General features: G+C 40.0%; 1 protein-coding gene across 1 annotated transcript in view; it reads right to left on the bottom strand.

Annotated features, from left to right (window-relative positions):
• Positions 1 to 26,929, bottom strand: part of KLF7 (Kruppel like factor 7) — a 131,239-nt gene that overhangs the window by 8,750 nt on the left and 95,560 nt on the right. The window contains exon 3 of the mRNA XM_018565850.1: positions 6,689 to 6,812. Within this exon, the coding sequence (XP_018421352.1) occupies positions 6,689 to 6,812 (124 nt within the window). The remainder of the gene's footprint in view (positions 1 to 6,688; positions 6,813 to 26,929) is intronic.

Below are 26,929 nucleotides of genomic sequence, written 5' to 3'. Positions count from 1 at the left end.
GAGCCGATGCATGTGCGTTCGGCTCGGCTGAGCCGCTCGGCCATGATCGGGAGCTGTACGGGCTATTGTGAATAGCCCGTACAGCACCCCTTCGGTTCTATTGAACCGAAAGGGTCCTGGAGCCGAAGCAAGCCGAAGGATTAGCCGAAGCTACGGCCAGATCCTTCGGCAGCTTCGTGAATAGACCCCATAGTGTTCAGGCTGCTATGAAACACTGGTTGCCCTCGCTTGCAATATGTCTTTTATGCTCATCATTTGCATGGACTTGGCTAAGGTCTAAACTGCCTCACTTCCCCCCACACACAAAAGGGCACACTGCGAATGATCCCAAGAATTTCACAATAATTGTCACACTTTCTAAACTTTAAAGTGGAACTCTGGGGAAATATATAAGAGACACATTATTGCAGCTTTGAAATGATTTATGTATCATTAAGAGTACATGAATTTGAACAGGACTTTTGCAGACTCTGTTAGCAGGCTTGGAGTGTGAGAGGAAGAAGCAGTACAAGGAGTCAATCAGTTCACTGCTGGCAAGGAGCTGATAGGAAAATAGTGCAGAGTGACAGAGAGATAAGCTCATTACTGTGCTGCTTCCTATTTCATTCACAGACTGAGGGGGTCCCAGACAACCTGGGTTAATGGGAAGTAAGTTGAATGATGCTGGATGTCAGATTGAGGACATGTCAGGATGGGGGTGATTTTTGGATTAAAGGAGAACTATGAGATGAGTGATTTCCACTCACCTCATAGTTCTAGCCGACCTGTGACAATGAGACTGTCACAGGTCGGCTCAGTAGATCGGGAGGTGAGCGAACAGATACCGGCGTTCGCTCACCTCTCGATCCTGTCACGGCTCTCTGCCGTGACAGGGGAGGGGCTGGTTTCCCCCCTCCCCGCTCCGATCTCCCAGTGTTGACTGGCTGAACGGACAGGGGAGGGGGCGGGTACAGCTGGCTCTGCCTCTAGATAGGCAGAGCCAGCTGTCACTCACGCAGCTGGGCGGATCTCGACATCGATGTCGGGATCTGCTCCGTCTGCGGCGTCTCAGTATACCGCGAGCTGCAGCTCGTGGTATACTGAGCTTAGGGTAACGGGAGGACGCTAGTTTGTGTCCTCCCTTTTTTTTTTTAAAGTCCCCCCCATACATACACGCATGCAAACAGGCGTCGGGTGCGCATACGTGTGAAAACGACGATTTCGCCCATTACGCCGCACATGTTACATATCGCCGTGAACGTCGGAATGAGAGCAATAATTGTAGGGCTATCAATCACTGATAACACTGGGCATTTTGGGCATGGTAAATTTTTGCGATTTTGCGGGTGCGCGCAATTTTAAAGCATGACATGTTTGGTGTCTATTTACCTGACGTGACACCGACTCTTATATTTTAGCAAAAATATGGGTGATAAATGGGTGTGGTTACTGGGGGTGTGGCCGCTATCACCAGTAGCAACTGAATGCAGAGGCAACTATTTATGATAATAAAGAGTAGATGCATAGTCCTATACAACCAGCCCTTTGAGGGTAACCATACTGCTGATGCGGCCCCCGATGAATTTGAGTTTGCCACCCCTGCCCTAAGGAGAACTATGGGGAAAAGCCCTGACCCCATAGTTCTCCTTTAAAGGTGAATATTGCAGCAAATATTGTTTTATCTTTTAATTGATTATTTCTTTTTATCTTTTATATTTTTACCTAGAGTTCAGCTTTAAACCAGATTTCAATGAAGAACAGCCACGATTACTCTGGAGACTGTTATTTTTTATGTTTTCCTTTTTTTTTATAAGTGTCCATAAAAATAAGAATTTTCCCTGACATATCTGGCAAGCGAGGCAGGGAGGCAAACTGCAAAGAAACAATGCTGTTGGTTTTCATTTGTGTGTGTGTGAGTTGTCTTTGATCCCTGCATCACGTCCTCTTTAGAATACTATACTTGGGTTCAAACCATCCTTTAATATATGAAATTAAACAACCACCAACAGTGTTATGTGAATAAATGTATGTGCAAGATTTCCTTAACTGAATTCATAACATGAAAATGATGAAATTCAAACAGTACCAACCAATACTCTTCCAATAGCCGTTTCTGCAACCAGATTTAAAAGTGGACCAAGGATTTTTTTGAGTAACAATGTTTGTTATAGTACACTTTTCATATATCAACCCCAGAATGTCTAAGGGCCACATTCAAAGTACAGGCGGCATGAATAGTTTCAAACTCAACTGTCACCTGACTTTATTCTGTAGCACTGAGAACCATATTACACTGGTGTTTCTGCTGTTGATGACACCTGCCCAATGAACACCCCATTATAAACTAGATCAGTAACTTTGATGTTAGTGAACAGAAGCAGTAATATTTGGAAGTAGTACCCATAAAGTGGAATAAAACCAATTGCAGATCCAAATGATACTGTACGTACAAATTATAACATTAAAGTTGAACTGCAGGCAAGGAACTTAAAAGAGAACTATGGGGTAAGTGTTTTTCCCCCTAGTTCTCTTTAGGGCCACGGGAGGACATAAACTAGAGTCCTCCCATGACCCAAAGCTTAGTATATGGCGAGCTATAGCTCGCGGTATACTGAGACTGCCGCAGCCGGGACGGATCCCGACATTAGTGTCGAGATCCACACAGTTGCGTTAGTGACAGCTGGCTCTGCCTATCTAGAGGCAGAGCCAGCTGTACCCCCAGTCAGCGCTGGAGGATCGGAGCGGAGAGAGGGGGAATCCTTGCAGGGAACTGTGACTGACAGCCACGGCCCTCTGCAGGGACATGATCGAGAAGTGAGCGAGCGACGGTATGTGTTCGCTCACTTCCTAATCTATTGAGCCAACGTGTGACAGTTTCATTGTCACACGTCGGCTCGAACTATGAGGTTGAGTGATTTTCTCTCACCTCCTAGTTCTCTTTTAATACAATGTTTAAATCCATATATAGAAATTGTTTTACCTGCAAAAGATTTGTCATTCTGTGTAGCCTTGTGATTCACTCTCTCCTGCCAGGCAGCTCAGCCAGATCCTAAACCTCCATACAGTAACACAACTTGATCACAATCACACCCCAGCCTACTGACTATATAATAAAGCAGGATCACGCTGCTCACTTACAGTTATTAAGAACCAATAAAAGAGTATGGATTAACAATGAGCATGGATTCATAATTCTGTATAGGGACAGTTTATTCTCACATGCAGTTTTCCTTATGCAAGACACAACTTGAACCTATGGACCAGAAAATAATTTTTAAGTTCTGGGACACTATTCAGCAGGTTCTTATGTAAATAATGGGCACATTAATGTTTGAAGCAGTAGAGATCCCAGACATTGCATTGGAGAGCTGCTAATGACCCAAAGGGTATTCTGGGATGTTGATGATTGACTATGAGGAGTGGATCAGTGATGTGGATGGTGAATAGAAAACAACAGTATATGCTGGGCCGCGGGGCGTACAGTGGGATTTAACCAAGGAACCTATGAGAGTGGTGTATATCATGAAACAATAATGGGCAAAGTGACTTTTGGATTGTTGGACATACATCATGTTGCGGTAGGGAGTAGGGAGGAGGACGGAGTTTAACTTCAGAAGCTGATGGAGACGTCGTCCTGCGTGCTCCTGCCAGCTCCCACCCGCAAGACGCGGCCAGCACAGTACTGGAGTGGCAGCCTGGAGAGCCTTGTGGAAAGCAGGTGAGAGCCCTGGTTTAACAGGGCTCTGTGGGGTCTCACCAGGGCTCTGTGGGGTCTAACAAGGCTGGTTAGAGCCCTGGTGAGACCCCACAGAAGCCTGCTACCCTGGGGAGACCCCCTGGTGAAACTCTACTGAGAACTGTTTTAACCAAGACTCTGCAGGGTCTCACCAGGGCTATGAGGGGTCTAACCAGGTTGGTGAGACCCCACATAGCCCTGGTGAGACCCCAAGGAGCCCTGGTCAGACCCTACAGAGCCTTGGTTTAACCAGGACTCTGCGGGGTCTGACCAGGGCTCTGAGGGGTCTCACCAGGACCCTGAGGGTCTAACAACAGTGTACTGCAATATTGATCTATTGCTTTCTGATAACAGTAGGAAATTGATTAATGGATCTGTTGCTGCAGAGGTGCATTTATGCAGAATATTTCCATCTGTCGTACAACGGGTTTAATTTAGGGTTACATAATACATAGGGATATAGGTATAGTATAGGGATACACAAAAATACATACTAAAAGGAACGAATAAGCAAATGTAACAAAAGGGGCAAATTTGAATTATCATGGATTAAAGGGGATGCTTACATATACCTTGACTTGTGATGACATGTCCTGGCACCAGGTAGTTATTAGTAGGAGGGTTTCAGCAACAAAAACAAGTGTAAAAATAAAGTGACCAAATCCTCACACAAGACGATCCCTCAACCAAGCCTTATAACTTTGCCTGACTTAACAAGCATAAGAATAAAGTGACCCCCATGCACCCGCCGAAAGCCTTATAACTTTGTCTGACTAAATTTACCATTAACTTCAGCCCTAGTCTAGATTTCTTGCCTTGGAAATGGCCCTGGATTCCAGCACAAACATCACATCTTGTTTTCTATTGTAGATTCAATTATTATGATCCTTAATTATTATTTGAGGAGCATTACTTCAAATATAATAAACAAATCTCATTATATAAAGCTTTTGGGTGATCTGAGACAGCATTGTACACAATGGTAATTTTTCACTAGCTCAGTTACAATGTCCATGTAAATTTTATAGGGCTGGAAGTTATTTCTTAGGATCTGCTGTTTCCTATTACTCAAAACTACTATGTCACAGGAGGGGGCAGTAAGGTTTTGGAAAGGCAGGATGTTCATGAAAACACATTTCAAAAGCAAAAACTTTCTTCCTGTTTCCTGACCTGTTGTTTTGCCAGGAGCTAAATATATATCGGTGATTGTATTAGAGACATTTCCCTGGCCTTTTCTTTTAATGCTAACCCTGAGTTATTTGGCCTGATAACTCATCTTCCTCAGCCCTTTTCTAATGTGATTAAAAACACATCTTTATTCAATAACGTTGACAATAGCCTGACTGAGGCTTTGCCTGGCCTACTAGGCCTCAGCTACCAAGCTTTCATAAGATGATAATGTCATGGCTGTCACTTGTAATTACTTTAGCACTCTGTTCCCTTCACCCTTAGTCTTGTCTCCCCTATACAAGAATTCTTGTTCCTTCGGGGAGATTTCTAGCCATTTACTTGCTACATAATGAAGCAGACATTTTTGCCAGGAGACTGACTTAAAGTGGGAAATGAAAAATGTCTGTCAGTACAATTTAAATTGGCTTTAAACATTATTAATGTTGTACACCATTCAACACACAAAATGCAATTAGCATATTGCATGTAACTAACATAAAACTATGGTTATGGGTTCACAAAATTATGCGTAAACAGACATTTCATTCTTGGACTGCTGTGGATTAATTTACTGATTGGTTGCTGGGATTAATTTACATCACTGCTGTTTTCCTCATATAAGTCAATACTATTGTATCTGTCTCCAATTCAGCAAGAAAAAAGCAAATGAGCCATGACACCAAACGTTAATATATGCTGCTTCTGAGTGTGCGGATGTACCTTATTTCGGTATACATTTTAAAACAGGATAAACTGTATACCCGTTCCCTGCCAAATTCAAACTTTTCCATTTTGTTGAAAAAAAATATAGTGCTGTTGTAATCACGAAATACCTCTATTTTGATAGTTTTGTCTGACCTTAGGTCTGGCTCAGATCCCAATGGCTATGAATCAGGGTGGGATATGCGTAGCCAGTATCTAATGCTACTGCAAAGAGATCCTGCACTGCTCCGTGGCTGAATGCTGGAAGAAGACTGGAGTTGGGAGTCCAGAGCCCTTTTCCAGTAAGTACTATGGGGCTAATTTAGGCATATTAACCACTAAAGGATTTTGAACATAATAAATACGTTCTAAACTTCTACAATGACTTTAGGATACATCTCTTACGTCCAGCTCTTCTCCCCCATGCCACCTCTTACCTTACCGCTATCACAGGCAATTAGCAGCTGTCAAAAAGATAGCCAGTAATTGCTTTTGTATTACACAGCAGAAGCGCCTGTCAAAATGCAACCATTCCTATATGTAAAATGACACGTGCAGATAGGGGAGACAGAGCTAATAATGAAAAAAAAATTGGAGCACTACTTTAAAATTATATCTCCAGCAAGTTCAAGTAAGTTTTTTTTTTTGTTACCATATGTGTTCCATTCAAGAAATTTCCTTTCACCTCCTGTCCTGTAGACAGAACAGGAAACCAGAAGAAATGTATCCAAAGTGAGGTAAATCCCTTTTTAGACAGTGCGGAAAAAGTGCCCCCATTTGTCGGTCTGCTTTATTCCTGTTTTTGTGACAATGCTACAATTTTGTACTTGTCTTCACTTTTAGTCCCAGTGACAGTTTTCCTGCAGCAAATATAGAGAGTGCATCTCCCTGGAGACAGACAGACAGCAAAGAAAACCTGACAAGGGTTTTAATTCTTCCTACTCTATACAAAACTAAGAGAAAAAGGTTTAGTCTTTAGATACACTTTAACACATTAAAAATGATTTACATTATGTTGATCACATTCACATGAATATCTAAATTATAAATGTAGGAATAACTATAGTTCACCTTTCCATAATGTAATAATAACTATCTTACCTGTCACAGTGGTTGCATTTAAATGGCTTTGCCCCTGTGTGTTTTCTGTAGTGCCTCGTAAGCTCATCACTCCGAGCAAAACGCCAGTCGCACCCTTCCCAAGAGCATTTATATGGCTTCTCACCTGCAAAGGAATCCAAAGAAATTGTGAGAAATACAATCTTATCATATACATCTACATCTAATTCTGCTTTGCAATAGACAAGCAACATCAACAGACAACCCAGTTCAAACTCTAATTTTTTACTTTTCAGCCCTGATGAAGGGGGCTCCTTGTAGCCCTCAAATACAAACAAAACTTTCTGGACTTTTAACAGTGGAGTGCTGCTTTCTTCCCAATGGTCTCCCAGCAAAAAAAACTTCACAGGGTTTAGTTTGCCTTTCCCTTCTCTATCCAAAATGTAGATTCCCTTCAATATGCAATGCCCAATAAGATTCACAGAGACAAGATGGTACAATACAAAGGCTTTATGAGATCTTATAGGCTGTGAAAAAATTACTGGAACATTCTTTTTTCTGCCCATATTTATTACGTACTTGCCAAGAAAGGGATTCATTCTTTATTTTGATGTGTATTTTTTAGTACCAAGCTCTTGTGAATAAATACAAATAAATACTAAAAAACTGTCTTTGAAAATATCTGAGCTGGATATTTTAGTTATATTTGGTTAGATGCTAATGGACTGATTCACCAACTGGCTTCTGGTATGTGTGTAGGACTGTAGGAGCAAAATTCCCCCTCCCCACCAAAGTTACCATTTGTACTTCACAATGCCAATTTTGCCACAATTTTGCTCTTTCCAGTGGAGCAGAGGGAGTCACACTATTGCACTGAAATATCCACCTAGTGAGACCATACTTAGCCCTCACTCGTTCTCCAAAGCGCAACAACCCTCAACATAAAAAATGATATTATTTTCCTTGTGACGCTTGTAGCTCGTAAAAGCATATGAGCCTTTTTTTGGGCAGAACTGCACTTTTTTGGCACCGTAGGCTTCAGTGGTAGTAGTTGAAAAACTTGACAAATTTAGGAAACGTGTGTTTTTGTGCAAGTTAGTACCTAACAAGCCTAATGACCATCTCACCCTCCTAGTAACTAGCTTTCCATTGGCAAAAAAAATTGGCAACCCTGACAATGCTTGAAAAATAACCAAAAATGTTCTAAATCACCAGGAAATGCTCATGCTTAAATGTGAATGGGTACTTAATGGAATTGTATGTGCTTAGATCTAGGAACCCAGATGTGGTTATCTTGCTCACAGGGAGACATACAAAGTCGGTAAATAATCCTAAATGCCATGAAAACTGATCGGTTCGGTTCACACCCCCACAATGCACGGGCGTTAAAGGAGAACTATGGGGTTCTATCTTTTTTTTATTAATGCTTTTCTTAGGCTAAATAAGTAAATAATGTAATTTACTCTAATTAGCCAAAATGCACAGTAAGGCTGTAAAACCTTATTTAAGGTGGTGGGCGGGGCTAAGCGCCGCAATGAGAAGACATCCCGACGTATCTGACGGGATCCTCCCCACTGATGACTGACAGTGATTCTTGAGAGCTGCTGCGCGTCCACGAATATATGGACATGCGCAGCAGCTCTCTCCTTACTTGCACGTCCCGTGGGCCAGCCCCTTCCCCCTGGATCCGATCAGCAGGGATCCCCAGTGACAACATTTACCATATATGGACTTTCCCATTTGTAGTAAATGCTGAAGAGAGAGAGAGAGAGAGAGCTCCTTCCCCTCAGTCATCAGCGATCCACGAACATTTTGGTATGTCAGTGTCAGCAGGGAGAGAGAGTCCATATATGGTAAATGATGTCACTGGAGATGCCTGCTGATCGGATCCGCTGATCCGATCAGCAGGGATCTCCAGTGACATCATTTAGAGGCATGCGACTTTTAGAGGCATTTAAATTTTTTATGCAGCTCTATTTCAGCCAATGTGTCTATGCACATTGGGGCATTTAGATGCGTATAGATGCCATTAAAAAAATGCCCAAACCTGTGCGCGGAGAGGTGCTTACTAGAATAATTTACATACATAAGCACATAAAAGCATGTGAAGGCACCATATGTGTGTGTAAATTCATTCTAGTGGCTAGCAGAAATGAACATTCTAGCCAACAGAATGAGTTTACGCACCTACGCCTGTAAACGTGCAAAAACATAAGTAATTACCTGCAAACATTAGCATTTTTATGCTGGATTTTTCTGCCAGCATAGATTAGAGTCATTTAATACGTCAATGTGCATGAGCCCTAAGTATGTATAATAGCTTTCAATAGATTAACAAGATCACCAGGCAGATAGAATGTCATGTAGGCCCTTCCAGGGGCAGAAAATTTGACAAGTGGCTATCATTCCAGGTGCTGTGTTGTGATGCAACACACATTGTTCCTCTGAGTGCCACTTATCATGTTTTATGTCCAGAAAGAGAGCATTTCACTGTGATTTTTTCAAGTGTTTATGGGACTCCAATGTGCTGGAAATCCACGTATGTAATTAGACATTTATGGGTGAGCAAGTATTAATGGGCAGTCGAAGCACCATTGCCGTAACGAGCCAAACTCATTTTTTGCCAGCCTCAATCATACATCATTAGGCAGATAGAGCTGATCTATTCTGGACACAGCAAGACTCGACTCCAAACTACCTTAATAAGTACATTTTTAATTGTTTGTCTTTCCTGCAGTCACGCTGGATCTGTAATCCTTTTCTTTGTAATTAGTTTATTTTTGTAGCTGATGTTACGTTTTTCCAGTTATCGGCCTCCCAGTGCATAATTACGGTTAAATCTAAAAAAAATCATCAGCTTTTTCTGTTGGCATTAACTTTTTTTTTTTAGAAAGCTCTTTACAGAGTTCTCACATATCCCTTGTGCATCTTATATAGCAGCAGTATCACCCAGCAGGTTACAATACCCTACAACATTCTGTTGAATCTGTGCAATTCGATATGTGCATTGCATCCTTGTGCTTCATGGAAATCACTGTGTTGTTTTTTTTATTTTACTAAAGGTAAAATTGGCCATCAACAGCTCAAATTTTGGCCAATTCCTGCTGATATGAGCTGTGGGTGGCCATGCCAGCACCACACAACTCATCAAAAGTCAACCTTTCAATCTACTTTTGTCAAAGGAGTCGGGTGGAAAATTGATGGCCAAATAGCGACTGCATCCAATCAGCTGCTGAATATAATAGCCGGCAAGGAGTTTCCTTCATCCACACCGTTTACAGTGGATGGGGGAATCAATTAATTTCCCTCGTTCAGGCATGTGTGTGAACCCCCAATGTGATAGCCATTAAGTAAAAAAAAGTTTTTAAATATTAAAGTTTTATATTTTTCAAAAAGCTCCCCGCCCCCTGCGTACATACACATACAAATGTAAACACATGCATCAGGTGCACCTATGAATGAAAACAATGATTGTGCCACACATGTTAGATATCGCCGTATATGCCAGAGTGAAAGCAATAATTCGAGGGCCATTACTCATGGGTAACTCTTAACTGATGACCTGTTAAGACTTTTAAAGGGGTGCCCATGGGCAACTGTGGGTACAGTTTTTTACCATCTCAAAGACGCACACAATTTGGAGGCTTGACATATTTGGTGTCTATTTGCTCGATACAACTTCATCTTTTATAATTTTCACATCCAAATGGGTATAATATTGTGTTTGTGCCCTAAAATTAATTTAAATGCATTTTTATCAGAAAATGTAGGTTTAATAAACATTTGCGCAAAGACTGCATGACTTACAAAAATGCTACTCCAGCCACTTTATTCTACAGGATCTCTGCTTTAAAAAATATATTATTTGGGGGATTTAAAGTGACATTAAACCCTCAGATTTTTTAACATAAAACAATACTGTAAGTTGTGCCTCAATGTAATCCATCGTTGTTTCCCTTCTCTTGCTGCTCTTCCTTTTAAATCTGTATCTGTTCTCATGCTGGGCAGAACGTCTGGTTTGCATTAGACTGCCTTGTCTCTGGAATAGCTACATGGTGTCTGTGTATAGGTTTGCAACCTGAGCCAGCACTACAGGAAGATGCAGTCAGCTGCAAAGGGAAGTTCTCCCCCAGCATGAGAAGACATGAGGATTTAAAAGGAAGAGCAGCAAAGAGAAGGGAAAGGGTTTAATGTCACTTTAAGTAATCTTAGGCCTAAAATGGGCATTTCAACAACATGTGTGAACAAACTGGCAGCAAAAGGTTACAATGCATACTATATGCTCTTGAGTGCAATATATAACCACACTTGCAGAAAAGAGAGATGATGGAACTTTTTGGTGTCACTCTAAGACTTAATTCACACTTGCCACCTGCGTTTTTATGCAGAGATCTGTCTGCAAAATATGTCAGGCTAGATGCTTTGTTTATGTTTCTAGATGCTTAAAATTACGCATGTTTACATATGCCTTTAGATGCATCTGTCCTTTCTCCATTGAAACCGTCCATTGAAGTAGCCAATAAGATTTCAGCAAATAAACTCGCCTTGCGTTTAAACGCGCATTGCTGCGTTTAAAAGTTAAAATTGATTCCTAGACACACCTGACTTCTATTTTTCCTAAATGCAGCTGAACTGACAGCAGATAAAAGCATCTAAATGCAAGGTGTGAATAGATCCATTGGAAATTATTAGATGCACATATATGCAGTTAGAAAATCATTTAAGATGCATATAAACGCACCTAATCGCACCCTAGTGTGAATGGAGCCTAAGTGAAGCAGGCTAAACTCTAGAATTAAACCAGGTTCTATAACAATATAGTCATGCTTTAACAGCAGACCTAAAAACATCACCTCTTTGAGTAAGGAACTATATTCGGCACTCCTCCAGAGCAGAGATTCAGGCAGAGACTGTATGATCTATTCTTTTTTTAGGATTATATCCCTGCTAATGAGTACAAACTTGTCGGATGCCATAGACAGGCAGATTTATCATATATACTGTATAAGGAAAGACAGGAGTTCAGCACATCCTCATCACAGTTGCTGAACTGCTGAACCCTCTGATAGTTTTCTACTGGTTTTACTTTGGTGCACATGCTGTCAAAGAATATTTCCTTTTGTGAAAAGGAAAAATTATGTGAAAAAGAGAATGATCTCTACAAAACCACTTTACCCTAAAAGCAGAAGCAAGAGAGCTACTCATAGCATTCAGAACTCTTCGTGTACCAGTCTCAATAGCTACAGAAGATGAGCTGGTTCACAGGTGGAATTGTTGGCAAAGGGAGACAACAAAATGACTTCTGGTAGTATTCTATGGGATACCTGGACAGGAAATTATCTGTATGCTGTCAGGAATTGTGGCCCTCTAATTAGTCATAGATGTTTAACAACCACTTCTGTTTATTGCATGTACTAAATATTGCTTGCCTGTCTGTCCCCATGAAACCCAATGTTTAATCTGCCAGTCGCTCTCCTTAAAGGACAATTGTGGTGAATTTATAAATGATTGGCCTTAAAACATGTTGGCTGCACATACCAGCTAAATTTACTTTTAGAACCAAAATGCAAGCACATGCACATGCCTATACACATACTTGTCAAAGCTAAGATTGACTAGAACTGTCATAGTTGTGCTGTGGTACACCTCTTACACTTCTCTCACTTTACTGTTGTCCAGCAAGGCTGACCATCACGCTTTGTGGTCAATTTTAAGAGCATAGGTTTAGCAATAGACATATTTCAGCCTCTGTAAAACAAGGATGCCGCAGGAGATTACAAACCCACAAATTCACTTGTTACAGTGGGATCATGGTGCTCATCCTTCTAAACCAGAAGTCTCAAACTCAATTCACTCGGGGGCCACTTGGCAATTTTTCTTCTCCCATGGGAGCCACTTGCCAAATTTCATACTTCTTCAAAATAAAATGTAACTGTCCGGTATGGTACTACGGGCACTAATATACTCACAATCAGGCCTATTCATATTTGTAAGTTTAGGTGCGATTAGAGATTCCTGCGTCAGGAACTTGCGTTTTCCTGCAGCAGGAATCCCTAATCTGGCATTTAGAAGTGACAGCTGTCAACCCATTCAAAGTTAATGATCAGGTGACAGCCAATGCATAAAAGCATGTAAACGCCTGCACACCGCATGTAAACGCCTGCACACCGCATGTACTGGTATGTGTTATGATTACATGTGGTTAGAAAACACTCTCCCTGTATGCACAATTGATGCTTAGAGCGATAGTGATTGATTCCTAACCACATGTAATCATATTACATGCGGTGTGCAGGCGTTTACATGCAGTGGCTGTCACCTGATTATTAACTTTAAATGGGTGACAGCTGCTGCTTGTAAACGCCAGATTTGAGATTTTCGCTGTAGGTAAACGCAAGTTCCTGATGCAGGAATCCCTAATCGACCTAAACATACAGATGCGAATGGAACCTAATTCACTTCCCCATACACATGAAAAAAAATACACTACCCCCCACAAAAAAATACTACCCCTGCATATATAAAATAATACACCCCCCGCACATATAAAACAATACAACTCCGTTTCCCAACCCCTGCACACCCACATATAAAATAAAACAAAGAGCCCTCTCTCCTGCTTACCTTTTTGCAGGGAGTAGGCACAATCCCTGGTGATTCAGTGGTTGGTTAGTAAGGTCTGGTGCAGACCTTACCAATCCATGCTTTCAGGCAGCATTCACTCAAGGATTTCAGAGCACTGTCCGAAAGCATCTGTTGGCACAGAGAATCAGCTATGCAGTCTGCATCCGACAGAGATGCAGACCTTGTAGCTGCTCCCGCAAGTCAGGTATGCAGTCCGTGACAGCATGCCTGACTTGCCAGCTGGCTGCGAGCCACATAGTAGCGGTTCACAGGCCGCAATTGGCCCACGGGCTGGTACTTTGAGACTGCTCTAAACTATATGTATTTTTTTTATCTTATTATATGAAGATGCAATAAAAGGGGGAAAATGTTTTTAGAGGTGTCACAGGCCAAAGGCATGCCTTCTGACAGGCTGGATAGGACTGCGTACCCTGCTAACGTTTGCCTGCGTCAACTGATAGAGCTTGAAAAAAATATAGCCCTATGCATGGATTATACCATTTGCAGACAGATAGAAGTGCACATACATTCTACTTTAAACAGATCAGTATTATCACACTCTGATTGATGTCAGTATAAAGAAGAAGATGGGTATGAACACTGTAATTTCCAGTCAAAACCTAAAATTTAATTTTGAGATGCAAAGAGAGAACACAGTCTACCTCTTCATTACTCCAATGTTTAATTCAAGCATTGCTTGTTAATGTCACAAGCCCACTCCATTCCCTTTTGTTGGTCTTCTGGTGACCTGAGATGCCCTGCTTGGGATGCAACAGAGCTATTCCCAAACACACCCTCTGCTGTCTCTCACACATTGCTTGATAGTCTGACTGCAGTGGTTTACGAAAAACTCAGATGTCGGGAAACTGCATGAACCTTTTGATTGTACTACTGTTGCAATGTTTGCCATATAAGCATGAGTATCTTACTGATTAGATTTGCTTTTTGTTTGGAACTATTTCTTAAGCAATATGTTGAATATTTTTCGCTTTTAGACTCTATAACAAAGCCACAAAATACAATTCTACAGAGATTTCAGGCCCTAAAGATATACAGACATGTAGGGTATCCTTTAAAAAATATATTTAGGATTCAGCCCCATATCTTTTGTAGCATACATTCTTCATTTCCCTTTTTGCTGTAATGCAAAGTGAACTGCAATCTTACAAATATATTAATAATAATAATTTAAAAAAAAGATGCTTTGCCAAGTCCAAATTTAGCTGGTCTGCCATAATGTTATAAAAATGCATAAAACCAGCAAGTCGTTTCTGTGTCACCCTATAAGGAATTATTTCTGTTAAGCTTTTGGGTAGTCATTCTTCAGATGAACACTTGGGATTTGATAAATTCTTCTCATTGTTATCCACCATTTGTAAGCCTGCATCTGTCTTCTGGTAGACAGTGAGTCATTGCCCTGCCTGGGGCTGGAGTAAAAAGGTTAGGATCCAATCCTTCCAGTATTACTTAAAGCTAAATGTAGAGGTGACCTATTAAACTCAGTCAAATGGGATTTTCAACTCTCAGAAGATTAGAGATTGTTTTGCCAATCAGGGTAGCTTGAACGCACTACTTTGATTTTTCAAAAGTATCAAGGTGAACTCATGTACTTGATGCAATTAAATTAAATTAGTTTATCAAGTAGCATTTTCCTGGTTTTTTTTGTTCTGTACACATATATGTAACAAGTACCGCATTGTATGGTTGCAGAAAAGGCATTTGATTACGTTTTCAGATGTGATGTGCCTATCACATTCAATCAGTGGATACAAGAGAGTCCCAGTACAGATATAAAGAGCAAAACTGGTAGTAATTATTTAAGACATTTTAATATAACTGAGAGCAAATATCTTTCCATGTTCAGAGAAAGAGTAAGATAATTGTATAATCTTATATGCTATATAGGAAAAAACTAATTCAAAAAACAAAATTAAATGACTGAAAATCTACTCTTGTGAATTAATGGCTAATGAAATGGATACCTAGATTTATTTTATTTACAGAATTTTCCAAACCCTTACAAACTCTTTCATGCCCTGTAAGAAAACCACACAAGAATCCTAATTTCATTATTTACATAGTTACATAGTAAACCCCCTTTTCCAAACCCTTACAAACTCTTTCATGCCCTGTAAGAAAACCACACAAGAATCCTAATTTCATTATTTAAATCCACTTAGGAAATTTAAGTCTGTCTATAGATCATTATTATATATGCTTTTAGGGTCTGCGAGTTCAATTCAGAATTCATGTTGCCCGAGCAAAGTGTGGAATGAAGGAAACCTCCACCTTTGATGGTTTAGTGTATGCATAGTCAAACTTTTTTCCTTCTAGGTTTGGATAGGAAAGGATTAAAAGCACTGTCATTTTTTTTTCACTAATCCTTCACATCCTGTCCCAGAGATGCAAAAGGAAGTGAGAAGACATCTCTACAAATTAAGTCAAATTCCTTTTAGTTGCCACTGGAACAGACAACCCCATTGGAAGATTTACCATCACCACTGTTTCTTGGAACAACTTTAAAATTTTGAATTTCCCATTACTTTTTGTCTCAATGACAAATCCCCAAGGCAAATAGATATAGTGAATATTCCAACTGGTGAAACTATAAAGAGAGAGCTATTTTATAGTTTATTGCAGCATATATATGTCACCATTAAAGTGACATTAAACTCAGGAGTTAAATCTTAAAAATGCATTCAAGTACCTTAACTATTAACAACAATTTGTCTTATTTGTGTATCACTCGGCTGTAGATCCTCAAATCATCTCTGATTTCATGTCAAATCATCTCTGATATCATGCTGACACTGTCCTTTCTTCTGGAAGGTGGCTACTTTTGTTCCCCATGTCCCTGTGTGTGTTGTAAAGTAACCACCGATTCAAGCTTACTCCCGTGATAGACTATAATTTCACATTTAGTTTACTAATGTGTATAAAGTTTTGGTTATACATGTACTTTTTATGGTTTACAATGCAGTATATACCGTATTTTTCGCTCCATAAGACACACTTTTCCCCCCCAAAAGGCGGGGGCAAATGTGTGTGCGTCTTATGGAGCAAATGCCTATCGCCCAACGCCCGGGACATGCAGTTTCGGGAACCGGGCGATTTGTTTTTTGTACATTTAGCCCTGCTTTGGACAAGCAGAGCTAAATGTACAGTGGGAGCCACTGCTCGTTTAATACAAGTGATCTAATCAGATTACTTGTATTAAATCGAGCGGCGATCGTGTCCGGGGCCCCCTCGCCATGGTTTTCGGGGGCCCCCGCTCCTCTGGGGGAACCGTGACCATGGCATAGGAGCTCACCATAGAGCCCCTAGAGCAGACAAAGAATGATTCTGTGCGATCACTGAGACCGTCGCACTGTAATCACAGCGCCACTTGTCTCAGTTGTGACTAACTACACCTGTCTAGGTGGTCTATTTGATTTAAAAAAAGTATTTTCTCATTGTATACACAATTGTGTACGTGCATCTATAAAATTATTGTTGTTTTTTGCCACTTTATAATTTGTATTGAAAGCAGGTCTTTTATGCGAACAACACTGCAATAACTGGCCATTGAGCTTGCACTTGTAGAATTTATCTAAGACAAAGGATTTTCCTACAGTGAAAAAGCAAGGCCATGTGGTTAAGGAGAAATCTTGACCCTAAGAAATCAGAATGTTAATACATTTTGTTTTTGTCATTTATACTTTAAAAGAGATGGCTGCTTTCTTAATCAGACAGCTGATCAAATGGACCTTGAAATAAAAAGAGTTTTCTGACAGAAAAAACAGGGATTCTATCCCAGAACCATTCCCAGGAGGCAACAAAATGACAACAACATGAAGAGTTCCAAACAATCTATGTCTATTATCATTTTTCATTTATGCCAAGCAAACCTATTAGACTGTACCGTCCAATGAGGGACGATTCATATCCAAAATAGGAACAAATGACATGTTCCAGGCATAGGGAGACCATATCAGCTTTTTCTCTTATGCAATATATACTCTTTCCCGTGAAAAAATATAAGAACAATTATTAAACCCTAATGTAAGATTTTAATTTGACATCAAATCAAAGCTATGTACTGTATACTACAGTACAAGGTAGCATAGGGCAGACTAGTAAGAATAGGTATAAGTGTCTACGCACTTGAGAGCAGGAAGCGAAAGGTGTACAGTGTCTGAGAGGTATCACAAATCAATCAAATGGAGCGCCAAATCACATGGTAAAAGAGTCCAAATCACTTTAAAACACATATAAAACAGTCAAAACATTTCAGCAGCCAAACCACTCCCCATTTATCAGGTCTTAAGGACAAATCAGAACTTTAAATGGACTTTAGGAGTCAGCTGCCAGATGTGTCAGCATAAGTGGCAATGTTATTACCACTAATGCTGGCACATATGGGAACTGACTGCAATGATTCTTTTATTATATCCAGTTCATATAGATCAATATAATAAAGCCTGCACTTGAGTCCATTAAAAGGACTGTGTTGACTTTAAGCCTTGATGAAGGGTGACTGTGTGGCTCCCAAAACATGGTTTGGCCCACTGAAACATGTTGGCTGTTTTATATGTGAAATAAAGTTACTCGGACACTTTTACTATTTGGTCTGGTGCTTCTTACAATTGTTTATGTTTTAGGCAACGTCCTGGAGGATAGCTGCCTTACCTGGGCCAGTGAGCTCTTTGAATGACGATGCTCTCTTCGCTGATGTGTACAAATGTATTGACATCCCAGTGCCTCTTAGATGTGTCCCATTAGAGGTGTCACAAGACCCTCTGCAGCTGCAGTCATTCTCAACCATTGTTTTCAGGCTCTTGATTAGTGAACAGTATAGTTTAGTTGGATTTCTGCATATAAAGCGGACCGCTCTGCCTTCTTCAACCCATTCAGGTTTTAAAGTGAAATTCCAGCCACAACTTTTTTCAAGTTGTGGCTAGAATGGAAAACGGTTATAACCCGTCTGGTTTTATGGCTGTATTCTCACCTTAGAGTTGCCACTGGAACAGAAAATGAGGGGAAATCCATCAATGATGACAAATGTCCCACAGAGAAATGTCAAAGGTGGGAGTAAAATTTCCTTTTACGCCTTGTTTTTTGTCTCCAGGACAGGAAGTGACTGGAAAGCTCTGAAACAGGGATATAGCAATAAAGCCTGACCGAAGTGTTATGCCTTCACCACTCTATCCAAAACTAGATATCCACTTCAGTGCTTAAAGAAGAACTCCGGGAATGTAAAAATGTACCCTTGCAAAGGGTAAGGCAGTGCAAGGGTTAAGTGCTTGTTTTGTCTAGGGTAAACAAATAAACCAAATATACTCACCTGATTCTCGGCCGATCAGGGCTGCTGGACCGGCCCCTGTAGTCTCTTCTGCCTGGCCCTCCGGTGGTCTAAGGACTTATGACATCATCCCATCTTATGCAGGTCCGCTGACTTGCATTAGATATAAGAACACTGAGGGACATTCCATATCCAGAGTGGATGGGAAGAGAGTTGAGCACTGACTGCCAGACCGAGGATCAGGTGAGAATATCTACTTTATTTGGGCACCCTAGACAAAATGAGCACTTAACCCTGGTAGTGTGGGGGGTAGCCCCACTGCAAGGGTAAGTTTTTAAATCTTCAAAGTTCTTCTTTAATATTATAATTATGCAACTTGATTCATGGCAAAAGTGTCAGGATTCATGGCCCCTGCGTACTGTTAGGGAACCAAGAAACCAGACAGAGACTGGATTACATCACTGAAGAACTCCAAATAGTTTACTTTGCACAATAGCTTCCAATGTACAGTGTAGACTTGGTCATAAACTTTTTATCATCAGCTTGAAAAGTCCAATAGGATTTACATATACGTTTTTCATTTTTAAAGATTACACAATAGGCAGAAATGCCAGTGATGCTACAGTCTTCCACCCTCGCGTGCCTGGCAGAGCAAGAAAAGTTGATTGCTGTATTAATCCTGCTAGTGTTAAGGGATTCACAAATGTTAAGACTGGAAGTGAATTAAAAAGGTCTTTCCTTCATTAGAAGGATTAATTTCATATCCCACAGATGCTCATTAAGTATTCTGATTAGACTAAAGGGCAAATTGAGAGAGAATGAGAGAAAGAGTAAGAATGGCTCCTGGTTTTAATTGTACTGTTCGTTAAGTATGCAGAACCGGCCCCTGTAATTAACAGTTTCCTAAGGTAAGGATAATTAACATTTTTTAAAGTATATTGATTTTGACAGCTTTGAAGTAAAATATAAGATCAAGACCATAAGCAGGGTTTCTTTTTAACATAGATTTAGCTTACAGTAAGTACTAGTGTAAAATCCTCAAATAGGATATGCTATGGAGCTTGAATAAAGGATGGGGTCTCTCCTGTGCTAAAAGCAAAGCATTGGCTTCATTAAAATTGCTATGAGCCCTGGGCATTGCCAAAGACACGATGCCCTCAATATTCACACTTGATCAATCCTAAAACCTATTAATCTTTAATTTACCCTCCAGATCATTTATGAATATAATTGTCGTGTCAAACATACCAAGTAGTTCCAGTAACCCACGAGGCTATACTCCTAGTGCTTTAAAAACTACTGACTACAAAAATCATTTTGTTTTTTAAAAGGTTATTCTTCCAAAACTGTGTGCATTGGAAACTGACTACAGATTCAGGTATTGGGCATTCACACATGTTAAAGTGACACTAAACTTAGGAGTTACATCATAAAAATGCAATAAAGTACCTTAACTATGAACAAAAATATAGTTTGTGTATCATTCAGGTGTGGATTCTAAAATCATCTCTGAATTTGTGCTGCCATTTTGCTTTCTTCTGGAGGGTGGCTACTTTTGTTCCCCATGGTCCCTGTGTGTGTTGTAAACCAGCCACTGCTCCAAGCTCACTCCTGTGATGGACTACAATCTCACATTTAGTTTACTAATTTGTATTGAAGTTATAGTCTATCACAAGAGCAAGCTTGGAGCGGTGGCAACTTTACAACACACACAGGGACCATGAGGAACAACGGTAGCCACCCTCCAGAAGGAAGGGCAGTGTCAGCACCAATTCAGAGATGATTTGAGAATCTACAGCTAAGCCAATGCTCCCAAAAAATGACACCTGCCTCCTAACTTTTGATTTTTTCTCAAAGTATCAGTACTTGTACTTGTCCCTATCCCTATATCCGTATACCTATCCCACCTCCTCAAACTAACCACTGAACCATCACGTTCTCAAACAATTCATCCCCACACAGCTACCTCCTCATGTATCACTTGGCCCTCCCTTTTGGATTGTAAGCTTTCATGGGCAGGGCCCTCCTTACCATCTTGTCTTTAATTTTATTGTGATTGTAATGTATTCCTTATATTGTAAAGATCTGTGCAAACTGTTGGCGCTATATAAATTCTGTATACTAATAATAATAATACTTGTACCAAGTATGGTACTTGGTATCTGAACATCCTTAGTTAGTAAATAGGTCGGATTAAAAAAAAATTGTTTTGGGGGCAAACCCACTGCTCCTTTATCAGGGCCATAGTAGAACCAAAATGTAACTCTCCTCATAGAGTAACAGGTACTGTGCTGCAATAGCGAGTGTTGAGAATCTTCACTCCAATCACATGAAAAGCAAATTCCTTTTTCTTTTTTTTCATTTTGTCTGCGCCTGACTGGATATTTATAATTAAAACAGCTACAACTTATTAAGTAAAGATTTTAAACTCCTCTAGTAAATCATCCCTTTAAGGACAAGGAGTTGGCACTATTGATAGAGATATCAGACCATAACATTTTGTCCTGAGTGTTCATCTGTATCATTGTTCAAACACAAAATTTATAATGGTTTCATAATGGTATAATTACCATAAACAAATTGTTTACCTTAACTATGATATCGCAATTAAGCTACTTATCCTCAAAGCATTAATTTGTCATCAGCAAGTGTTTCCACTAAACAAAGGACATTGTACAGCTGCAAAAACATTTTGGAGGTATTTCAGTCTCTGTAGTAGAGCAGGCCCACAGCAGCCTGCACAGGAAGATAGAATGAAATTGTTAATCCATTTTGCATAATTTTATTATGCAAGATAGAAGACATAGAGCTAACCGTTTGGATGTGTCATCCATAATGCGCATTAGGCTTCATTTTAGAAAATTGATTTTTTTTGTTGTAAGGTATAATGGGCTGAGTTCTCTCTCGGGTCGTTTAAGATGTCAGATTTGTGATAGCTTTCCTATAGGCTTCTTAAATCCTCAAAGTCCCAGAAGGAAGGACAGACTGTATACCAAATGTGAGTGCCCCAGCATATTTTAAGTGTGGCATTAGTGATTACTGTTATAATGGCATAGAATTTAAACAATGATGGCTGTTAGCATTGTTGTACCTAAGCATGCATTTAAGCAGATATAAAGATTCTAAAGTCTTTCGATCATGTCATAGGAAATTATTAGAGCTATGCATGCAGCGCAACTCTGGATAGAGCAAACTGACCCATGAATTTTCTAGACACGCACAGGCTTATTTATTAATTCTAAAGCTGGCATTAAACATTAGAAATAGACCGAATGTGAAGACTTAATCCAACTGCCCCTGGCAGCAAATCGTGAGCGTGCTCCATAAACTTGCAAGTTTGGCTCTTTCATGCTATCTAGTTTATGTTAATGGAGAAGGCAGGGCAAAGAGTCTAGAGGTCTAGAGGTGCAAGTAGCCATTGCCTCCACCACTTATCTCATGACGAAACAATAGAGATCAGCCAAGGTTTTCTGTCCCTCCAGTTTTGTCTGCTGGTGGGCTTCAGTTTGCCAATTCAACCTGAGATCACAGCTAAATCTCAGGAAAATTATTACTGCATCTCAGTTTAAGAACAATTGTCAAATTGCAATATCACCTGGCAACCAATCAGATATGCCCTTTCAATGATATGACTATGCTAAACTAAAATCTAATTGGTTTCCATAAGTCATTGCATTTTGCACATAATCGCTGCTCTTTGGACTACCTTGTTAAATCCTGGCAGTATTTATGTATAAAAAAAGGAAATATGTCAGGTGCTCAGCCTATGTATATTTAGCAAAGGAAGGTATATACAGGTGGAGCAGTTCACCATGCTGCCTAACAAAGGGGGCCTAAAAAGCTGAATGCGAACATTAAAAAAATATATGTAATAGGTCCTTGCCACGTCTTAGTGCCTCTGTATGTTCCTACAGTAACGGAAGCGCCAACATTGGGACCTAAACAGCAATGGGGTTGGTTTGCAAAAGGAAGAGAGAATGTTCACTCAGCCTTAAAAAGGTGAAACTGTGATCCATTGGAATACCCAAAAATGTTTAAGGCATATTAAAAACCGGATATATGCTTGTATGTGATTTGATGATCGTACTGAACATAACGTTAGTACACTTAATAAACTGAGTGTACGTTTTACATTTTACAAATAACTGATGAGATATACTGTGCATGCAAAGCTCCCAGCAATGACAAAAAAAGTTAAATATTCATAACATGTATGCCTAAAATAATGAGACTGATTTACTAAAGGAGTTGAGAATCGTCACTTAAATAAATTGTGTGAATATTCACTTCAATTGTCCAATCATGTGAAAGCAAATTCATATTCACTTTAAATACCCAATCGTGTGCACATACTTTTCACGATTGGATAACTGAATATTCACACAATTGTCTGGGTTGATTCTCAACTCATTTAGTAAATCAGTCTTAATGTGTTATTGCTGCAAAATTCATTTTTCACTACCCAAAAGTTCTTTACAACTAAAGTTAAATTTTTAGCAGGTAGTTTTTTTGTGGTAAAAAAACTGCTTTACCTGTCTGCAAACATATTATTGTATTAGTGTATGCGCAGAACAGTATACAACCCTGGTCCCTTCCGAGCAGCTATAAGAGTCTGTTCATGTTTTTTGTACTGGCAGTGGAGAAAAGTGCCTTGGGTTGTTTTTTGTTTTCTTTAACTTTATTGAAATGTCAAAGTGAAATTTAATTAATTCCTGTGCACCACGGCTCCACCGCAGTGCTAAAATGGATGGTGACTTCAGGTGAGCTCCGGTCTAATGTGAAGAAATGTCTGCATTTTTCTGCAATACGCTTCAACCCACCTGAAGGCAGCCTTGCAGTGTGAAAGCCACCCGGCTCCGTTGATTTTTCTTTCCAAGTTTGCCAATAGGCCACCCAAGACTTGAATTCCAGCCAATTCAGCAAGAATTGGATGACATTTGAATTATACATGGCTACCTTAAAGCTGGCCATACACCCAGGAGGCTGAATGAGAAAAAACAATTGCCCCATGCTAAAGAGTGTGGATGGGGAATCTCCCCACCTGTTAGGACTTCCACCCAGCTGCTTGGGAAAATTAACTCTTTAAAAAATCGATTTTTGCCGAGTCAGGCGGTGCCAGCAGAGCCACCTCTGGATCGAATTTTGGCCAGTTCAGCAGGAAATTGCCATAATGTGATCTCTGTATGGCCAGATGAAGACTAACAAGTTTTGGCTAGACTTACTAAGCACAATCCCATGAACCTTTGTAAAGCTGTATGATGGCTAGCTGCGAACTACAGACAACTCGGATTAAGGTACACTGACAGAACTTCCTGATGTTAACACAATTAAAGCACTGGCTAGATAGCATTATCTGTTCTCACGCTTTTTATGGCTTGCACGCCTCTATGACTGAGCTTTACTGTTTATGCCATTATACTTTATGCATAATTTCATTTTATATCAGGTCTTGTCCCTTTTCTGTATTACCTCTGAAACATTTTATTAGCCTGCAAATGTAACTGTTGAGGTTCTGGTCTATAAAACGCATTGGTATGCTCGCGTTTAGATATATTTGCCGCTGTCCAAAGTGAATGTGTATTTAAATAAAAGTTGTGCCTATTTTGTTTCATATTTGTTAGCAGAATAATGAGAAACACTTTTAAAATGTCTAGAGGCTAATTCTATAAATGTAGAATTCTAAGCTAAATGAGGACAGATAAATGCAAATTAAACACTAGCAAAAAACAGCATCTGCAATATTTCACCTTATGTGAGGGAAGCTGAGAACAGTGAACGATGGCAAAGGAAGGTGAGAATATCCTTTTTCTAACAGATACAGAAATATCTGATGTTACATAAACTCTATGCAGAGTGCTTGATGGAGATAAAACACCTGTCCCAGGGCAAAATTCTAAAAATAGGTAATAGTTATTGTACCCCCAGATCAAAGCCATAGACACAGTGCCAATGGTGAATTTGATCACCTTTCCGAAAAAAAGTGATAATTTACTGCACCCCATCTGCAAGGTCAACTTAAGTCACAGGAAGGCACCTTTACACGGGCTATCACAATGCAATAGCTGCATTTTCTTCTCAGGTGTCGCAAGGATACAGACTCATGGAAGACTCTTCCCAGTGATGGGCTGGTACTGATGTGCTTGTGGTAACTCTGATAGGAGGCAAACAATCCAGAGATGGAGTGATAAACCGCAGCAGGGGGGTGCAGAGTATATAAGAAATGGTAGGGAAACCAGCATGATGTCAGAAAGATACAATTAAAAAAGCAAAAATGGCCAACACACCAGAAGTAACAGATCTCAAAACTCTACTATTGTTGTAATAACAGTGCAGCCTGTACAGCAAAAAATGCAGAGTCTGTCACCTTGAGAAAGGGGACCCTAGCGCCTCAGAAACATTAGTGTTTTATATTTTTTTGCTGCGCAAGGTATGCTGTTAATACAACAAAGATCTTAGGTGTGTTCACCATTTTTGTGTTTTTGATTTTCAAAATATCTCCGTTGGCCGTGTACCCTCCTCAAGGCGTGACAGGTGAAGGTGCAGGATGGATTTCTCCTCAAGAAGATACAACTGTTATCAGAGACCTGTGGAAGCAGAGGGCTCTATAAAATTGTGAGCTTGTTGGTCTAGTTAGCTGGCAATGTTAGTTGCTCTTTGTTCTCACTAGGACAATTAAAGATGTGTATGATGACCAACATTTGCCATCAGAAGAGTGATCTGTGCTAAATGTTATTGCCTCTATGTTCTCCAATATGTATACTTTCCAACTTTCTGAAACGGAAAAGAGGGACACGTTTTAGCAGAAGGTATTTAGACATAGGACACACACCTGCCAAAACCCCTTTAAGCAGACCATGTGGAATAGACTAAAATGATTAAAATGACTAAAATGACCCACAGGTGCAAGTTTTTCACCACTACTTTTCCTTTATACTTTCTTTCTATTAATAGATAAAGTTATAAATGCAATAATAGAGTACCAGTGGCTGCTGTTATTTTTTTTTGGTAGTTAAATAGTAAACTTTTCATAGAGGTCTGTAATTCAGACCAAAAAGAGGGACAACTAGGAGGAAAGAGGAAAAGAGGGATTTGGTACCAAAAGAGAGGGAAAGTTCCTCCAAATTAGGAACACTTGGAGCTATGGCATTATGTACCAAGTTTGCTACCATGTAGTTTTACCTATTTTGTGGACATTGTCAATAAGCTTCAGTGCCTATTATTACTAAGAAACTACTGTTCTACTTAAGTTGGTGAAAGTACATATAAATCCAATCACTAAATTCCCACATGAGCTTTAACATGTAAAAAAAACTGCGGCTGCATACACTAAACAAGCACGTTTCACTGTTGTCTCCATCTGGTAACCTGCCCTGAGAAAGTAAGAAGAAGTAGCCATTTGTGGAGTGCATGCATATAGACAAGAAGTGGCTGCAATGAGGCTCCAGGTTATTGACCTCAGCCTATTCTTTGATCTGGTATCTGCCTTTTGACTTGTGATCACTTTAGCCTGATTGCTACACACAGCTACCGTGCATGCACTTGTACTGCCCCAACCTTCTAACGCGACCTATTATTACATTATCAGCGAACTTTAGGCTAGCGGTCATTCTCGTCATCTTGTTCCCCTTTCATGTACGTGACTCTGTCTGTAACATTAGTCCAATGGGCAACACTTTCTAAATTGACACAGAACATGTGTACTTATTAGGAGATTCAATGTCACTATGTTTTTATCAGCTGCATACCTGTTCAGGGTTAGTGACTTAAAAACTCTGTTATCCATTAGATCAGTATGTGTGACAGTCAGGAAATGATTATTTTCAGAAGGAAGTCAGCAATGGCAGCCTATGCATTTCCTTTACATGTAGCCAGCAATGTGGTTGTGAAGAAATCAGATGCTCTAGTCAGCAGGGACCATATTTACTGCAGGCTATATGAATGCAGCCTGATAACAGAAGCTTGTGTACATGGTACATAAATATATTTGTAGCAAATAAACAAAAACTAAAAAACCACGAAACAAAGCAGATTCTGGGTGACATGGTAACCCAAATTCTAAAGGATTATGAAGTCTTGTTTAGAAATGTGTTATGCAATATACAAGAAAGCACTTTTAATAACATGGCACAGCTAATTAAATGTTTCAGCTTGGTTATATGTCTTAGAGATCTGCAAAGAGCAACTCCTTGGGGTTTGTATAGAAGAGTGAACACAGCACTCTGCTTGTATATGAGGTGCTTCTCAGTTACCTTTGTCATGCTTTTTTGTGTTCCTATTGACATTCAGCTGGATCAAAAGCTGTTTAGCAGCTGCGTTTAGCGCAACCTATTGCACAACGCAGTGCACCCCACGATGGTGCGCTAGTGTGTTGCCATTCT

The sequence above is a fragment of the Nanorana parkeri genome, unplaced genomic scaffold, assembly GCF_000935625.1.
Source record: "Nanorana parkeri isolate BGI_ZX_2015 unplaced genomic scaffold, ASM93562v1 scaffold893, whole genome shotgun sequence".
Lineage (NCBI taxonomy): Eukaryota > Metazoa > Chordata > Amphibia > Anura > Dicroglossidae > Nanorana > Nanorana parkeri.
The sequence above is the reverse complement of the archived record's forward strand: the minus strand, read 5'-3'. Positions and strand labels throughout refer to the sequence as shown.